This window comes from Bison bison, unplaced genomic scaffold (genome assembly GCF_000754665.1).
Source record: "Bison bison bison isolate TAMUID 2011002044 unplaced genomic scaffold, Bison_UMD1.0 scf7180017864145, whole genome shotgun sequence".
Lineage (NCBI taxonomy): Eukaryota > Metazoa > Chordata > Mammalia > Artiodactyla > Bovidae > Bison > Bison bison.
In genome coordinates, this window is record NW_011494717.1 from 11,020,380 (window position 1) to 11,037,603 (window position 17,224).

Here is a 17,224-nt window from a genome sequence, read left to right on the forward strand (position 1 = left end):
TGACTTTATTAAAGATAAAAGCATACAGAAGTAGCTGCCTTGGAAATCAAAATGTAGATCTGGGTTATCAGGATCTCTGTTGGAGATGGGGTTTTAGAGGTATATGCTGAAATGTCTATGGATAAGATAATATAATGTCTGGGATTTAGGAAAAACAATCTGGGAAAGGAAGAGTGCAGTGGTGGGTTATAGCCAGCTCACACTCACTGGTAAGAGCTGATTGTTACATTTTCAGAAATCTTGCGAGCTAGCTGGTAAACATTTACTACCGAAAATTAAATTTTATAAACTGACAATTAAATAAAATAAATGATTAAAAAGATAGTATATTAAATGAAAACAAACAGCAACAACATAAATGAAAGGTGGGTAGGACCCTGCCAACATATAACACACCATGGGCTAGTCCTACAGAATTATTCAGTCCTGGTTCCTGAATGGGGACATTCAGCTCAGACGGGGGACATGGGAGAGAGAGGGAGATGGTATTCATCGTGCCAAGGACTGTGCTAGGGGTTCTACATACAATATCAGTTTTAATTTCCCAAAACCCATAATTATATATTACAGATGTTCAAGCTGGTTTTAGGAAAGGCAGACGAACCAGAGATCAAATTGCCAACATCTGCTGGATCATGGAAAAAGCAAGAGAGTTCCAGAAAAACATCTATTTCTGCTTTATTGACTATGCCAAAGACTTTGACTGTGTGGATCACAGTAAACTGTGGAAAATTCTGAAAGAGATGGGAATACCAGATCACCTGACCTGCCTCTTGAGAAACCTGTGTGTAGGTCAGGAAGCAACAGTTAGAACTGGACATGGAACAACAGACTGGTTCCAAATAGGAAAAGGAGTATGTCAAGGCTGTATATTGTCACCCTGTTTATTTAACTTCTATGCAGAGTACATCATGAGAAACGCTGGGCTGGAAGAAGCACAGGTTGGCATCAAGATTGCCGGGAGAAATATGAATAACCTCAGATATGCAGATGACACCACCCTTATGGCAGAAAGTGAAGAGGAACTCAAAAGCCTCTTGTTGCAAGTGAAAGAGGAGAGTGAAAAAGTTGGCTTAAAGCTCAACATTCAGAAAACGAAGATCATGGCATCTGGTCCCATCACCTCATGGGAAATAGATGGGGAAACAATGTCAGACTTTATTTTTGGGGGGCTCCAAAACCACTGCAGATGGTGATTGCAGCCATGAAATTAAAAGACGCTTACTCCTTGGAAGGAAAGTTATGACCAACCTAGATAGCATATTCAAAAGCAGAGACATTACTTTGCCAACAAAGGTCCATCTAGTCAAGGCTATGGTTTTTCCAGTGGTCATGTATGGATGTGAGAGTTGGACTGTGAAGAAAGCTGAGCACAGAAGAATTGATGCTTTTGAACTGTGGTGTTGGAGAATGCTGGGAGCCAGCGTGAGGAAATCTGCCCGTGGCGAAGGTCATGAGAAAGGAGGCTCGGCATCCGCAAAGGCGGGATCGAGCCTCAGGAGTCCCCCTGGAAATTCTGGAGCATCGACCCCCAAAACCATAGTCTGCCTACTTTACTGCTTTGTGCTCTCACCTACACCTCTGACTTTATGGGGAGCTGTCCCCCACCACCTCTCTCTGAAAAAGAGTTAACTTACAGCTCCAGTTAATAAAGTTCCTGGGCATGACAAGAGTGTTTCAACCTACAAACTCCTTTGGAAGTCCTCTAGCCTGCCTGAACAGGTTCTTCCGGCCACATGTGATTGTTCACAGCCTCCCAACCATGAGAGGCATGAGATGTTCTAAACTGTCTAAATAAAGATTCCTTTGAGCAGTTAAAAGATTGATTAGAAATTGTATTGGTGAGGGGTTTTTCACTTGTTGGGCCAATGTTTGCTGCTAAGTTTCCATATCCCTTACCTACTGTGTCCCTGGGAGTGTATTGATTAATATAATTGGTGTATAGGAATGTAAGTAGTAGTTTTAATGTTTGTAACCTTGGACCCTTGAGTTAATTCTTTTCTTGTTATAGCCCACCACACCTTTGCCCTATAGGAATGCAACTTTATCTAATGCTTTTGGAGGGTGGCACTTGACTTTAGAATAATCACCTTTAGAGAAAAATAAGTTTTCTGAAGAAAGGGTCATAAAATGTTAACAGGCCTCCTGGCCAGAAGATGATGTAAATCACCTAAACTTTTGCATATGATAAGTTTGCAGGAAGAAAGCCTGGCTTCAATTAGGATCAAGGACTGCTGTCCTTGCATGACTCTACCCCTTCCCCCATTATCCTCTATGCACAACTTAAGGTATAAAAACTACTTTGGAAAATAAAGTGCAGGCCTTGTTCACCAAAGCTTGGTCTCCCCATGTCGTTCTTTCTCTCACCTTCTGGCTGAATTCCCATCTGGAGCATGGAGGCTCGTTAAGCCTACTAATTTTGCCTGGGCTTCTAAGATCTGACCAGGGAGGCCTTAGTGTCTCCTCTCCTTCAGGAGAGCGGGAGGACACCCATGGCCTACGTAGGGACTCAAATTCCTTATCTTGGAATTTTATTGGCTTTCCACGTAAACCAAGTTATTCAGCCTCTTTTCTCCACTGAATTTTCTCACTGAGCTATCTTTATTTAACCACTCTATATATCTTTAATTCTATCGTATCCTCATCGCCGAAGCCGTCTCCCCTTCAAATCCTCTGACTCCACCGGGGCTGGACCCTGGCAGGAGAAGACTCTTGAGAGCCCCTTGGACTGCAAGGAGATCCAACCAGTCCATTCTAAAGGAGATCAGCCCTGGGTGTTCTTTGGAAGGACTGATGCTAAAGCTGAAACTCCAGAACTTTGGCCACCTCATGCGAAGAGCTGACTCATTGGAAAAGACTCTGATGCTGGGAGGGATTGGGGGCAAGAAGAAAAGGGGATGACAGAGGATGAGATGGCTGGATGGCATCACCGACTCGATGGACATGAGTTTGAGTGAACTCCGGGAGTTGATGATGGACAGGGAGGCCTGGTGTGCTGTGATTCATGGGGTTGCAAAGAGTCGGACATGACTGAGCAACTGAACTGAACTGAGTCCCACTTACTTATGAGGAAACAAAACTCACAGATTGGAAAAAAAAAAAAAAAGAAACCTCCTCTGAGATCAAAAGGGTGGTAAATGATGGAGCTGGAATTCCACACTGATTCTGATTCCAAAGCCTGTAATCTCTCTCCTACATTGTAACAAAAAAACCTTTATTCACTACTTACTATGGGAAAAACACTGTTAGTTGGTAATTGGGATGTAGAGTTTTTTTTTTTAAAAGACAGTCTTTAAAAAAATAGAACCTAGCATCTATTGAGCAAGACACATAAATAACTCTGGAAAGAAGTAGGCTGTTTTAAAACAGAAATATATAGAAACACAATTCTGGGCTGAGACTTCTGGGAGAAGATAATATTTGAGCAGAAATCTGAAAGATGTGGCAGACTGGGAGAAGCAGATATTGGGAATGGAGGGGGCATAGCTAAAAAAAAAGCTTAAAGGTGGGAAGGCACTCAGGGAAATGTGAGTAGATCTCAGTGGCTAAATGAAATTTTAGTCATTCTAATGCCTATCTTTTAAAGAGCACAGTCCACAGGTAAAAAACAGGCAAGAAGTTTTAGAGATCGGGAGTCAAGAAGGGGAATGTTTGGTAAACGAGGTTCACCCTCCACCAGGTAGTCACAGTGAGAACTAAGTGAGGACACCAGACTGTGGCTCAGGGTCCTCTCTGGTTTTCACTTCTGAGCAATAGATCCACTACTGCATGATTGATTCAGTCCCTTGAAGAGACCAACCCAGGTGTTGGCCACTTGGATGCTGGCATCAGGTTGGCGATGCTGCAGCTCCCATCACCCACTTGGCATGTTGTTGTCATTAACATGAAGTGTTTGTTTCAATTTATTTCTGTGAATGGTCGTTTCACCATGAGAAACTGAGTGGCAGAGAGGGAGTAGCTTCATTTTCAAAGACTTGAGGCCAGAGAAGTCAGGGAGCTCAGAGCAACATCCACAAACACACCTCCACAGCCATCCTCTCCTTTGACCCTCACGATTAACGTCAATTTGGGGTCAGCCGTTGACATATTGTTATTCCTATTTTAAATTTAAAAAAAGTGTGCCAATTCTGGGGGAGACCTGATGTCTCTTTTGATCCACAGTGTTGCATTGTTTGCTGTTGTTTAGTAGCTCTGTCATGTCTCACTCTTTGTGACCCTATGGACTGTACCCTATGGACAGGCTCCTCTGTCCGTGGAATGCTCCAAACAAGCATACTGGAGTGGGTTGCCATTCCTCCTTCAGGGGATCTTCCTGACTCAGGGTTTGAAAGTGAAAGTGTTAGTTGCTCAGCTGTGTCCTACTCTTTGTGACCCCATGGACTGTAGCCCGCCAGGGTCCTCTGTCCATGGAATTCTCCAGGAAAGAATACTGGAGTGGGTTGCCATTCCCTTCTCCAAGGGATCTTCTCAATCCAGGGATCGAACCTGGGTCTCCTGCATTGTAGGCAGATTCTTTACTGTCTGAGCCAGACAGTAAAGAAGACAGAGAAGCCCAGGGGTCAAAAATGTTTCTCAAGCTTGGCAGGTGGATTCTTTACCACTAGCGCCACCTGGGAAGCCTAAAGAGATGGAAGTGAAAGAAATGAAAGTGTTAGTTGCTCAATCGTGTCTGACTCTTTGCAACCCCATGGACTGTAGCCTGCCAGGCTTCTTGGTTCATGGAATTCTCCAGGAAAGAATAGTGGGGTGGGTTGCATTCCCTTTTCCAAAGGACCTTCCCAACCATGGTATTGAACCAGTTCTCCTGCATTGCAGGCAGGTTCTTTACTGTCTGAGCCACCAAGGAAGAGGTAGAAACATGACTTAAATTCCCTGATTGCCGGTTCAGCATTCATTCTGTGTTCTTTCTGAGAAAGGTGCATTGTAACTAGTTTGGAGGAAGACATCTCTACAAATGGAGCACCTATTCAATACCTTGGGCAAACTAAATATAAGTCAGGGATGCCCTTGGGGAGCAGTGTTTGTCCCAAGTAGAATAGAGATCTTAAAGACATAACATCAAAACTCAATCTTAAGACAGAAACAAGTTTATATCAAGGTCACTATGCATTTAGTTTAGTACCGCTCAGTAAATAGCTGTCGTATGAATGGGTGAATGCACAGACGGTTGGATGAATGAGTCTGCTACACAGACAGGTTTTTGCTGGCAGTCCGAAGACAGCATTCCACAGTAATTTCACAAGCACAAACTAAGGAAGGTGCTGGGGTGCTGCTTGCTTTTGGAACAGAAAATGCCCAGTTTGGGCCAGGCTGCCAGGAGCCCATGAGGTTATCCTTCATTTTACCCAGCTGGATTTTGGATCTTACTCTAAAGGTTAATTGGTTCCACATGGCTGGCCAAATATTGGAATCTATTTGTGTAGCTTCTCTCATTTCATCTTGTCCCCTCTTGGTCTAAGGAGGATATCCTCCAGTGCCCATCACTGTCTTTGATAAAGTAAGAAGAAAGAGAAGGGAGAGAGGGCCAGGTGATGCCATGCATGTTTTATTGGAAACAATCATACCAGCTCCATACTTAGCATCTCAAAGCCAGGACCCACAGTGACAAAAGTCTGTCTGGGGAAATGGCCCATATTCAAAGTACAATAGCCTTGGGCTTAGTCTTAATCATTTAAAGAAGGTCTGGTTAATGTAATTCCATTTTGCTATTACATTTTAAATAAGTACAGTATAATAGGATCGAAAAGCTGGGGTTAATAGGAGAGTTAAAAATCAGACTGCCCAGCAACTCTCAAGCTGTATTTCATGAAAACCCATTTGGAAGGTTTGTCAAAGACTGTGGAACTGGTGGGCTCCTCACCGTCACTTCCTCTAGGGCAGCTGTACTTGTGTAATTTCATATCCTGGGTTTTTATATAAGACTTTGTTTGAATTAAGAGTTAAGCCTCTAAAAAATGTTTGAAGACTGTGGATCTAGTTTACATGTCCTCATTTTAGGCACAAAGAGGCTAAGATAGCTGTCATCTCCCACTCTTTCGGGACACGTGTTTTAAGGTGTCTGCAGTGGTCTGACTGCATTGTATTCCTCGGATTCCTCCCCCTTCCTGAAGTATAGAAGTCAGTGAAATCACCGTCAGCACCGTGGATAGTGTGAGTGAGGCTTCTGACACCCTCTCTGAATGGATTAGAAGTAATGTGTATGACAATGTCTTGACAGAGTAAGGGACCATGAGTGCTTCTTGGGAAAAGGTCTGTTAGTGAGCTGAATGTGGCTCTCATCTGGGAAATCTCAGTTCTGATTCTTGTAGGTTCATGAAAGAACTATGGCCACCTGCAATAAAATGTGTTTAGGCTTACATCCTTGATTTTCATGGATGGGGGACCCGCTATTGATAAGGGTGTGGTGGTCCTCTTAAACTGCCTTTGACCCGTCTGGGCAGGGAAAGGGAAATTCTGAATTGGTTTCTTAGAAAAACTGAGAACTTGATGACAATGAGATGGAGGTAGGAAGCACATTGGACTAATCAGTAATTTAGTGTGTTAAAGTTCAAGGTAAATTTTTGAGTGTTTGTGCATTCAGTTTCCACACGGTGAGGGAGGCAGATTAGATGCTTTCTGGGGTCCTTACCAGCAGTGACCTTCCACAGGCAGCACCAGTGTGTGGTAGCTAACAGCACGGATGCTGGGGCCAGATGGCCTCCATTCCAATATCAGCTGTGAGACTCTGGGTACGTGACTGCTGTGCCTAGTGATGATCATAATAATGCATACCTCACAGTGTTGCTGGAAGGATTAATGAGTTAATATATGAATGTGCATAGGACAGGACCAGGCACATAGAAGGTGCTAGGTGGGTGTTTGCAATACGTAATTTTATGAACACACTGACTGTTTTCAAGTCCTTTTCAAGATGCTAGTCCTGCTCTTCTGACGTATTTTTCAGCAGGTTCCTCTGAACCTGAGGAGTCCCAATGAGTGTACTGCATAATCCTATGCTTTAATTGTCTGCTGAAGAAAAGTCATTATGAAAGGGTTAAGGGTTCCCTGGGAGCCTGGGCATGTAAGGGTTGATATCCCTGCCCTTAGTACTGAATACACACACCACTCTTTCAAGATGAGGGAAAAATCTCTTCCAAGTAATTTCCACTCACTGCTACTTTCTTTTGGGAGTAATAGGGTAATAGCCCAAAGCTATAAAAGCAGGAACAGCATTTGTCAATTGATTGATTAGCTGATCAGTCAACAAATATTTACATCGTGTTTCTTATATGTTCAGCATGGTGTTAACTGCACTCTGGAGAAATAAAAGCAATATAAGACAAGGTTCTGAACCTCGTTAGGGCCCCAAAATGACTAACTGAGAAATAATTATAAAATAGCTACTAAATTTAGATGCAGAGAACAAAGTCTTCCAAGAATAATTTCTTTAGCTGTGAGTGATGTTCTGGAGGGTTTGGGCCCCAAGCTGGATCTTAAATGATGAATCAGTGTTCAAAACATAAGGCCTGGGATCAAGTAGGCATTATTGACATAGTGTAGAGAACACCAGTCTGTTAGAGGAGAGGTATGGGGAAACAGAGGGCATAATGTTGGGCAGGTACAGAAGGGCCGGATTGTAAATGACTGTGGAAATCAGGCAGAGGCACTGTGGCTTCCCAGGCAGGATTGAGAAGTGGTGAAAGCACCAAGGTCAGAGTCAAGGTGGTCCTGATGTTAATCCCAGCTCTACCATCAACCAGCTGGGTGATCTGCAGCCATCACTTTTCTGATGTGAAGTGGTCTTCACTTCTGAGTGAAGTGGTCCAGCCCAACCTTCATATTCCTGATGTGGTAGACAATAAGAAGTTACTGGAACCTCATGAAAATGCCACAAGCAAAGGGAATTTGGAGGAGATTTTTCTGGCAATGTGGGAAGGATGGATAATGGTATCAGGGAGACTAGCTGGAAGTCTATTTAGTCTATTTAGTCTAATAGCTAGAAGTCTATTTAGTCTAATAGCTAGAAGTCTATTTAGCTATTGCTAAAGTCCCAGAATACATATATGAAGGCCTGAATAAAGCACGTGGCTGAGGAAATGAAGTCAGAAGGATAAACTCAAGAAGCAGTAACAGTAGCATCTAGACAGCAACAGATAGAATGTGAGGCAGCCACAAGCCTAGAGCCCAAGGCTTGATCATCCGGATGTAGGGATAAAAGGGAGAGTCAAAGATAATTCTAAGGTAATTAAAACTCCAGCCTCTACACATTCCATTAAGGCAGCAGGATGTCATGGATAGAAATACTGGCTTGGTGATCAGACTGATTTGGGATTGAGTGTGGCTCTACCTTTCCCTAACTATACAATGATGGTAACTTTAGAAACATCTGTGAGGTTCAGTTTCCCCATATGTAAAATGAGGATAATAGTACCTGGTTTTTAGTGTTATTGTAAAGCTCACAGGAGATAACTAACACGTGTAAAGGGATCAGCACTGTATCTGTGCACATGCTAAATGCTCCATAGATGTGAGCTTTCATTGCTTACTAACTGATCAGCTAATAACTGTTACATTCTATGATAACAGGTGTTAGGATTCAGAGGGAGTCATGACCTCTGCCTTCATGGCACCCACAGATAGATATCTTCTCTTTTGCGAGCAGAATTGTCCCAATGACCCCATCTCCAGTTTAGTTAAAATGGCATTTTTTTTCTTGTGGGACAAGGAAGGGTTGTAGAAGTCTATATAAAGCAGACCAGATACCCTACAAGCTGAAAAGCTGAAAGTGAAACTCATGTCCAATTCTTTGTGATTCCATGGACTATAGCCCACCAGGCTCCTCTGTCCATGGGATTCTCCAGACAAGAATACTGGAGTGGGTATCCATTCCCTTCTCCAGGAGGTCTTCCAACCCAGGGATCGAACCCAGGTAGAAAGTAGACTAGATATCCCACAAACCTATCAGCCTGATCAGCCCCTTCAAATGCACTACTTCTCTTAGCTCCGCCCCTTCATGACCTAACTGAAGTAATGATCTCAGAAAACACAGATGTTTGTCTACATCAAACAGGCCTTGGGTATGCCTGCAAAACAACTCCTTCTCTTTAAATATATGAGGGTAGCTTTAGGATACTTCTTATGTTTTCAACTTGTCCACACCACCCGATGTGCACCTGAATTTGTTCCATTATAGGAGAAAGAGTTAGAAGTTCTCAGGAAACACTGGGATCACTCTGTTCTCTGCCTCACAGGTCCACAGTGGTCCTCTCATACCTCTTGGTGGCCACAGGATTCCAAACCTGAGAAGGAGCACAGAGGACACCTGCTTCCCCATGAAAACCATCTGTTCTTGGACTTGGAGCCTCTGAAGGAAGGTAGCTGGGCCATGAGAACCTTCCTGGGTCTCTTGGCAGGTCCACTTTCCTTAAGGAATCAGAGACAGATTTCTTTTCTTCCTCCTTAAGAGAGTGTCCTGCCAGAAGAAACACTTTCTGGACCATTAGAGAAAGTTAGAGAGGTCAACTCTCTTGGTTTTGTAAGGGTAGAGAAGCAGAAAAGAAACATATCTTGTAAACTGTGCAATGGATTGCTGCAAATGCAAGATAAACTACAGAGGGAGAATACTGTAGGTGAAAGGAAGTCGTAGGCGTAAGGAAGGAAAAATGTGCACAACTGGTTGAGATCTTTCCCAGGTGCAAAGAATTTTTGCAAGAGTATTTGTGCTGAGCCTAATACTTGGAGTTTTATAGCCTCTTATTCCCTTCTGATGCTGCTGAAATGAGATTAGGCCAATTCTGGGAACTCATACCTTCTTCCTGACACATTCCTGATAACTGGCTCCATTTCAACACATAACCTCTTTTGGACGGTACGTGGACCCTTGACATCGGTGAGGACTGATGATGTCCAGAGACGTTCACAAATCCCTAAGTTAGTGAGTGTGGAAACATTTGTACAAGCTCCTGGCTTTCTCCCAAACCATATGTTTCTTGTACAGCGTCTCACATCACAGGCTAGGCACCTTTTCAATTTGAACTGAAGTTCAATCTATCATGTTATGATAGATTTTTCTTTTTCTGACACATAAACCAGTTTTAATTAAAAAAGAAAGAAAGAAAGAAAACCACTTTGTGAAAGTTCTTGCAAGGCTAGCAGTGAATGAAGAGCAACAGCAAGGTAAGGAACTGGGTGGTCAGTAGGGTCCCTACCTAAAGGAGTCCCTTTTGTATTCAGCTTCAAAATCAAAACTGGGTCTCAACATGCAATCAGTGGCTATGTGTTATGAGCCTTCATGGCTGCTGATGAACATTCTAAACGGAGAGGTTAGGCCTGGGAGTGCCACAGACTCCCTTTCTGTCTATACTTCATTCCTGGGCCTCCAGACCACAGGTTCCATAGCACAGGTTAGTGAACCTCGAGGAAGAGGCAGGCATGGCAGGAGAATAGTGGCTATGAAAACAACTTGTTTCCTAAAGATTTGTACAATTCAAGTCCATCTTATATACCCTTTACATGTGGAAAAATAATAAAGGATATTTATAATGATGACCCTAGGTCTTCTGAAGAATCAAGGAAAGATCAACCTCACATCTATATCAATGATCAGTCTTCTCCTGCATACCAATCACACTTGGAGCAATGTCTAATGAAAAATATATATAAAATATCATCTTGAAAATAGGAATAGAAGATCAAAAACTCTGTAGAGGGAAGGGAAAATAAGTTTATCAAATAACGACACAGATATAATTTACTGTGATTGAGTATTGCATTTAGCTCAGAGTTTCCTGGCAACAAAGACAAAAAGAAAAAAAATTGACAAATTACTCTTCAGGAGAGAGATGTCTTCTCTTGTTAATAAATCTTGAAATAAATTCACAATGTGGAGTTATGCAAAAGGAATTCAATGACACATGCCTTAATGATTTTTACAAAATAAGCAAGAATTTTCACATATAACCGTTTCCCACATTGTCCCTTAATAACAGCTTAAATCAAATCATTAAAAATACTTAATTGTAAATTTTACCTCAGGGGGGAAAAAAGTAAAGTACTAATCATTATCAAGTTAGTAGGATGGAGATACATGTGAAAAAAAAAAAGGCAGAATGTTGATAATTGTTGAAACTGGGTTGAGGGTATATGGGAGCCCATTGCACTATTCTATTCATTTGTAAACATTTGAAAATTTCCACAAAACAAAACAAAACCATAGCTGAAAGCATCTGGACTCCAGGGAAATTAAGCTAATGTGTTATCCAACAAAGACTATATTCTATTTGATATAGCTTTAAGTTAAGTAGATATAATATTATAACTCAATCTTTGAAAATTGATCAGCTGGGCTGTGAACCACTTGGCAATATTCAGAATCAGACCCAAAGCACTGGAGACACTTCTGTATAAGTGTGCACATTTTCAGCTAATTATGGTGGCAGATTACTGACCTACTTAAGACAACAAGCTACCAAGGAGTGGATGGGGAAAGCCAGATTCAGATACCTTCACTGCAGTTCTTCAGGGCAAAGAAGTCCACTGCAGATAAGCTTCGGTTTCCATTTGAGATATATTCCAGGGCCACTCGAAACGGGTTCTCTGGGCGCCCAATTCTTCCCTGCAGCACAGTCCAACTGGTTGCATTGGAAAGCAGAGGGGGAAAAACACAGAAAAACAGTGATGAGAAGCAGACCTAACCTATAGAGAGGTCCCATGCCTGCCCTGACTTTAGGGCCCATGTTCTCCATTCTGTACGAACCCTAAGTGGGTGGAACCCTAAGTGGTTCTGAGGATGGTCACTGACAGCAACACACACACACATTTATTTCCTTCTTGTCCAACTAACTCAGAGACCCAATTCTTAAACCTACTGCGGCCACTGGTGTGCCTTTTGTCTTACTTTTTAGGCAACGCCAGACCTTTGGACTATTTCATACAGGAAAAAATATGTACACCTGAGAAAATCTGCCAGCAGAGTGAAGGAATAGTCTTCAAAGCATTTATCAGTGTACTAATAATTATCTCTGGAAAGAATGCTTGGTTTTGGGAATTTTATCTCATCCTCAAATCTCAGAATCCTCGGGTTTGCTATATAATTACTTAAGGGAAGCTAGCAAGTGCTATTTATTGACTGCAGGAAAATTAAAGTGCATTGAAGCATGTATTTTGGGGTAAAAGCTACCTAAGATTGACGTGGACTCTGCAAAAAGGTGCAAACAGAAGTAGACAGAAGCAGGTCAAATGTGAGCTCTGCATCTGTCTATAATCAAGGACACTGACACAGCCAGAGAATAGAGAATAAGCTAAATGAACATTTTTACACCTCACTCAGGCTATTAACCTCTTGGAATAGCCTCCTGTCACTGATTGCAACATCAAATTTACTTTCCAACATTGATTCAGGTTTTTTAAAATACATAATTATTTTGATAACTTTGTGTGGAGAATGGAAATTACCTGGACTATTTCACATTTTCTTTCCTTTTAAAGAAAAACAATTTTATTGAGGTATAATGTACAATAAATTGCACATCCAAAGTGTACAATTTGATGAATTTTGACATGTGGATTCACCTTAACTCATCACAATGTTTCATACTGTCTTACCACTAGGTTGGGCTTAGGTATGGTAGTACGCATGCTAAGGAACTTAGGGAAAGACTAGCTTTTTGTTTAAAAAAATTTTAAAGCACCCTCCCAAATTTCAAGTATAAAGGTATTAAAAATTCAGAAAAGTTGGTAAAGGAAAGTAAAAGTCACCTGGAAACTCATCTAGAGACTACCTTGGTAAACACCTCTGTAAGCAGCATTGTAGCTACAGCTTTACACATATAAGGTCATACACATACGTGCTCCCTCAATGGTTTGTCATAAGACAATCAATATAAATTACATGATCAGGTCAAAGGCTGCATTTTAACGATTTGTGCATTGCTCCTGGTTTTTCCTCTTTATGATCAGGCTGAGGCTAGCCCTGTGAGTTTATCTTAGGACGAATTCTTAGAACCTGGGTCAAAGCATATATGTATTTAAAACTCTGAGGATATTGTCAGTCCTCTAACACTGAATTAGAGGATTCATTTCTCCATTTGTTTGTTGACATGGGATCCCATCAAATCTTTTCCATTCATTAACTTTTGGTGAGGAAGGCATCACTCAAAGCAATCTATGGTCTTCAGGGGGGTGTTCCTGGATGGGGATTGTGTGTCTCTGGTTCTTGCCATGTTGCTGGGCATGCAATGAGGTTTGCTGGATGAAGAAGGCAGTGCTGTTCCCTTTCCATGCTCTTTTGTAGTTAATTCTGAGCAATGGAGCCAGTGCCTCTGCCATTTGATAAAAGCGTATTAAGTTTCCCCACAATAGATGCTGTAGAAGAGACTATTGCTGTTGTGAAGTTTGTTCTCTGTTTCTGTACCCAACAGGATTTCTATCCAAAATAAAACCAGTGCAATTGAGTAAGGAAAAGGGGCCTTTCCATTTAAATGTGGAACTGTCAAAGAAAAAAAAAATTGAAAAGAAAATGTAAATGAGGGGTTCTTAAGGAAAAAGAGACAAAGAGAGCAGAATTTTTCTTGTTCTTCTGAAAAATAAAGGACTCTATTTTTGAGGGAAGACGGTGGTGAAAAGGCATGACTATTCATATTCTTCCACAGTCATAGCTCTCTGCTCTGAGGAATGATGGATTTTAATTCCAGGTACACAGTGGCCCTTGATGATGATTTCCATTTCTGTATTGGCACTAGCCCTCTGGATAAATGTGTCAAGAGTTTTAGGAATTAGTTTCTGAGTTACTGATGCAATAACTTTTGTCTGAAATTCTCTGGCCTCCCATAGTTTACTGCTGCAACTTTAATAACTTTCAGAGCAGTTGCCAAACATGATTTTATCACCAAGGAAGTTGGGACTGAAAAAGGGCAAGCTTATACCTAGGGTCAGATCTGTTTAAGAGACAGCAAAAACCCTATGGGGGGTGGGGTGGGGAATACCACACACTCTCTTTTCTCTCTCCCTCCATTTTCTTGGCTGACATCCCAATGGTCATGAAACTTGCTCCTTAGGGTCCTATTTTCCTCTTTAGCTGGTGGCAACTCTACTTGTGCTTGCAAGGCGGGAAGTGATGTTCTAACCTAGAGCCTCATAGAGACAAACGTGCAGCTATATGCACATGCTGGGGATTTGCAGTCATCTCAGCACTGGTGCTTCGATCAATCAACATGACACTGTGGGGAGTCCATCTGGACTTCAGGAAGCCAGAAGCATGGTCTGGATGGCCTGTCATCATCCATTATCTTCCAGTTGTCTCTCTGGAGCTCTTTACTTCCAGTTCTGGCTCTGCCCACGGTTTGCCTGATGACTTTGAACAAGGCACTTTACTCCAAATGCCTGAAATTTTAAATGTTTTCTAATCAGTTGTATTCTCAACCACAGAAAGTATCTCCAACTTGGTGTAAATTTGCTGAGAAAACAACTGACTACAAATTTTTTGCTGAGTGGCTGCATCATAATGAATCAGAGTCCACTGAAGAAGGCAGGAGGGTTGGTTTGTGAATAGCAAGGTCCATTTCTGACCTGGAGGTTGGAAGCTGTATATTCAAAGGCCATCAGGTTGGGAACTGAGTCCCAGATTATGGTCCTAGACTTTCATGGGGTATGGTAAGTCCCAGAACCCATTTGGGTTTTAGTTTCTTCATTAGCAAAATGTTAAGTGTTCTCCAAGGTCTCATACTGATCTGATACCAATACTTCTCTAGCAAATCACCCAAGTCCTAGTGACAAAACACTTTACCAAAACCCTGAAAGCTTCAGTGGGCCAATAATATTCTACAGAAGGTGGAAGAAAGATTTGTCAAATAACTCAGACTTATTTCTCCAAAGAGACTCAGTTCCACCCCCTCAGAGAAATGAAGAGACTGGTTCAAGGTCACCCATTTGGTTATCTGAAGACCAAAGATTAAAATCAAATATATTATTGCTCCACAACTGCAAGAACAGGAGACAATGTGACCCATGAATCAGTCTGTATATTCAGTCACATTTCGTATTGCTAGAATCATGGAGATAAAGAAAGATGTGTTGACTTAGAATTGCTACAGGGAATCACCAGTCTGGGTTTTGAGGACAGACAGGCCAGTCAGAAAGTGAAATACCTTGTCAGAAAATGCACACATAAAAGCAAAAAAAAGTCATAAGAAGATATGACATGGAAACAGAAACTCTAAGGTTCCTACTGCCCCATACCAGGACAGTCTCTCCAAGTTTAAAGGAGACTGGCACTTCTAATGTGAACCAAGCTGCTGATGATATTGTTGGCAGCATGTCTCAAAAGGATGAAGGCAGAAAGTTATTTTAAGTCCAGAACGAAGGGGCACTTTCTGACAGCACTTGAGGGCCATGGGTGGCACCTGACAAGATGGAGGAATGTGTATTACTTCCTGCTGTGTGATCTTCCAATAGGCATGTTGATGTAGGGCTGGCTCACAAAAGTGAGCCATCAAACCTACATGCTGGTCAATGGAACCCCTTTCTGAGATGGTTTTAGCTGCTTCAATATCAGGAGGCCTACATTCACTTCTCAGCTCCATGATCTACTAAGCAACCATAGGCAAATTATATACTTACTCTCACCTCCTATTTCCTTATTTTTAAGGTGGGAGTCATAATGCCTAGCTTTCTAGATTGTTGTGAGGATTTATGAGAAAGATGTACACAAGAAACGTCCTTATCAGGGGCTCCATAAATGGGAGCTATTCTTATAGAAGACCAGAACATTTTTTCATAGAATGGCACTGGGCCATGAAACTATTTGCATCTCAATTCATTTATAAGATTCAAGTGGGAGAGTAAAGTAGACAAAAGAAGGTAAGAAAGGCATTAGCAATTTATGAATAGCAGCCCCTTTTGTTGAAATGAGGAAAAATTTTTAGTTAAAAGAAATTATGTTGGAACAAAAAGAAACTATGTTGAAACAAAAAGAAACTATGTTGAAAAACTCCTACAACCAAATACATTATAATTGGACTATGATAGCAGATCAATATTCTACCCAGAACTCTCTAAAGGCCCCATCTCACTTTGGAGTAAAATCCTCTATTTAGCTTCTCATCTTTCTGTAGCATGTGAAAAGATGCCTTATGTCTAGATGTTGGTTAGGATTTGTTGAATTGAATTTCATTTCTCGGGCATTTATTGGTGCATTATTGTATACTAGATAACATATTAAATGCTCTGAGGATCCTTAGAGTTGAGAATGTAGTTTTGTACTTAAGGAGCTTACAGACTGGCGAGGAAGAGTAAAAGTAGGAACTGAACTTCACAGTGAACAGCAGTATGTTGCTGCTGCGTCACTTCAGTCGTGTCCGACTCTGTGCGACCCCATAGACAGCAGCCCACTAGGCTCTTCTGTCCCTGGGAGTCTCCAGGCAGGAACACTGGAGTGGGGTGCCATTGCCTTCTCCGAGAACAGCAGTATAGAGGAGCTGAATGAGCAGCACAGGCACTATGTGCTGCTGAATCATAGAGAGCAAAGTGATGTCTTAAATCCGGTGATCAGGGGAGGTGTAACTTGAGGATGGGTTGTGAAGAAGGGGCAGGAATTGGGAAGAGGGTGATGTAGAAAGGGAGGCTGGCATGAGCACATGAGCAGAGCCCATATAGACTGTGTATACAGAAAACAGGTGGTTCTGTCTGGTGGGAGTCAATGTTTTTCACTAATTTCTATAGGAAGGAGGTCCTCTGTGTCTTGCACTCCCCAACCTCAACCTCCTTATGGTCAGGGTGATGGATCATTCATCATTGCGTCTTCCGGGCCTGATACATTTTAGACACTTAAGTATTTGTTGAATAAGAGAATAAATGTACCAACAGATCTCTGTTAAATGAGACAAGATTCTGACATTCTTTATATTGCAGTTTGTACTGTTCGCTGAACCCAGGGTAGGCAAGACATGAGCTAAGAGGCTGGAAGGAAACTCAAGGAGCCACAGGAACTGCAGAAACATTTATTTTCTCCTGACTGGCATGGCAGCCATAACACAGCCTCTCTCCTGGCTGACACAGCAGCCATAGCAGCAGCCATAACATAGCCATAGCATGACCTCATATAACATATCCATGATATTGCTCCAGTGTAGCCCTGATGCAGCAGCAGCCAGGGCTTTCATGGTGAAACTTACACAGGTGTACTGCATAGAGTAGCCTGTGACCAAGCTGCTATCTTGTGACACACATGCACAGTGCTGTAAGTGGTCTC

The 17,224-nt window shown here is 42.0% G+C and overlaps 1 protein-coding gene across 1 annotated transcript in view; it reads right to left on the minus strand.

Annotated features, from left to right (window-relative positions):
* ALK (anaplastic lymphoma receptor tyrosine kinase) overlaps positions 1-17,224 on the minus strand; it is a gene marked incomplete at its 5' end in the record, with an annotated part of 508,673 nt that overhangs the window by 179,125 nt on the left and 312,324 nt on the right. Inside the window, 1 exon segment of the mRNA XM_010840704.1 lies at positions 11,482-11,609. Coding sequence (XP_010839006.1) covers positions 11,482-11,609 — 128 coding nt within the window.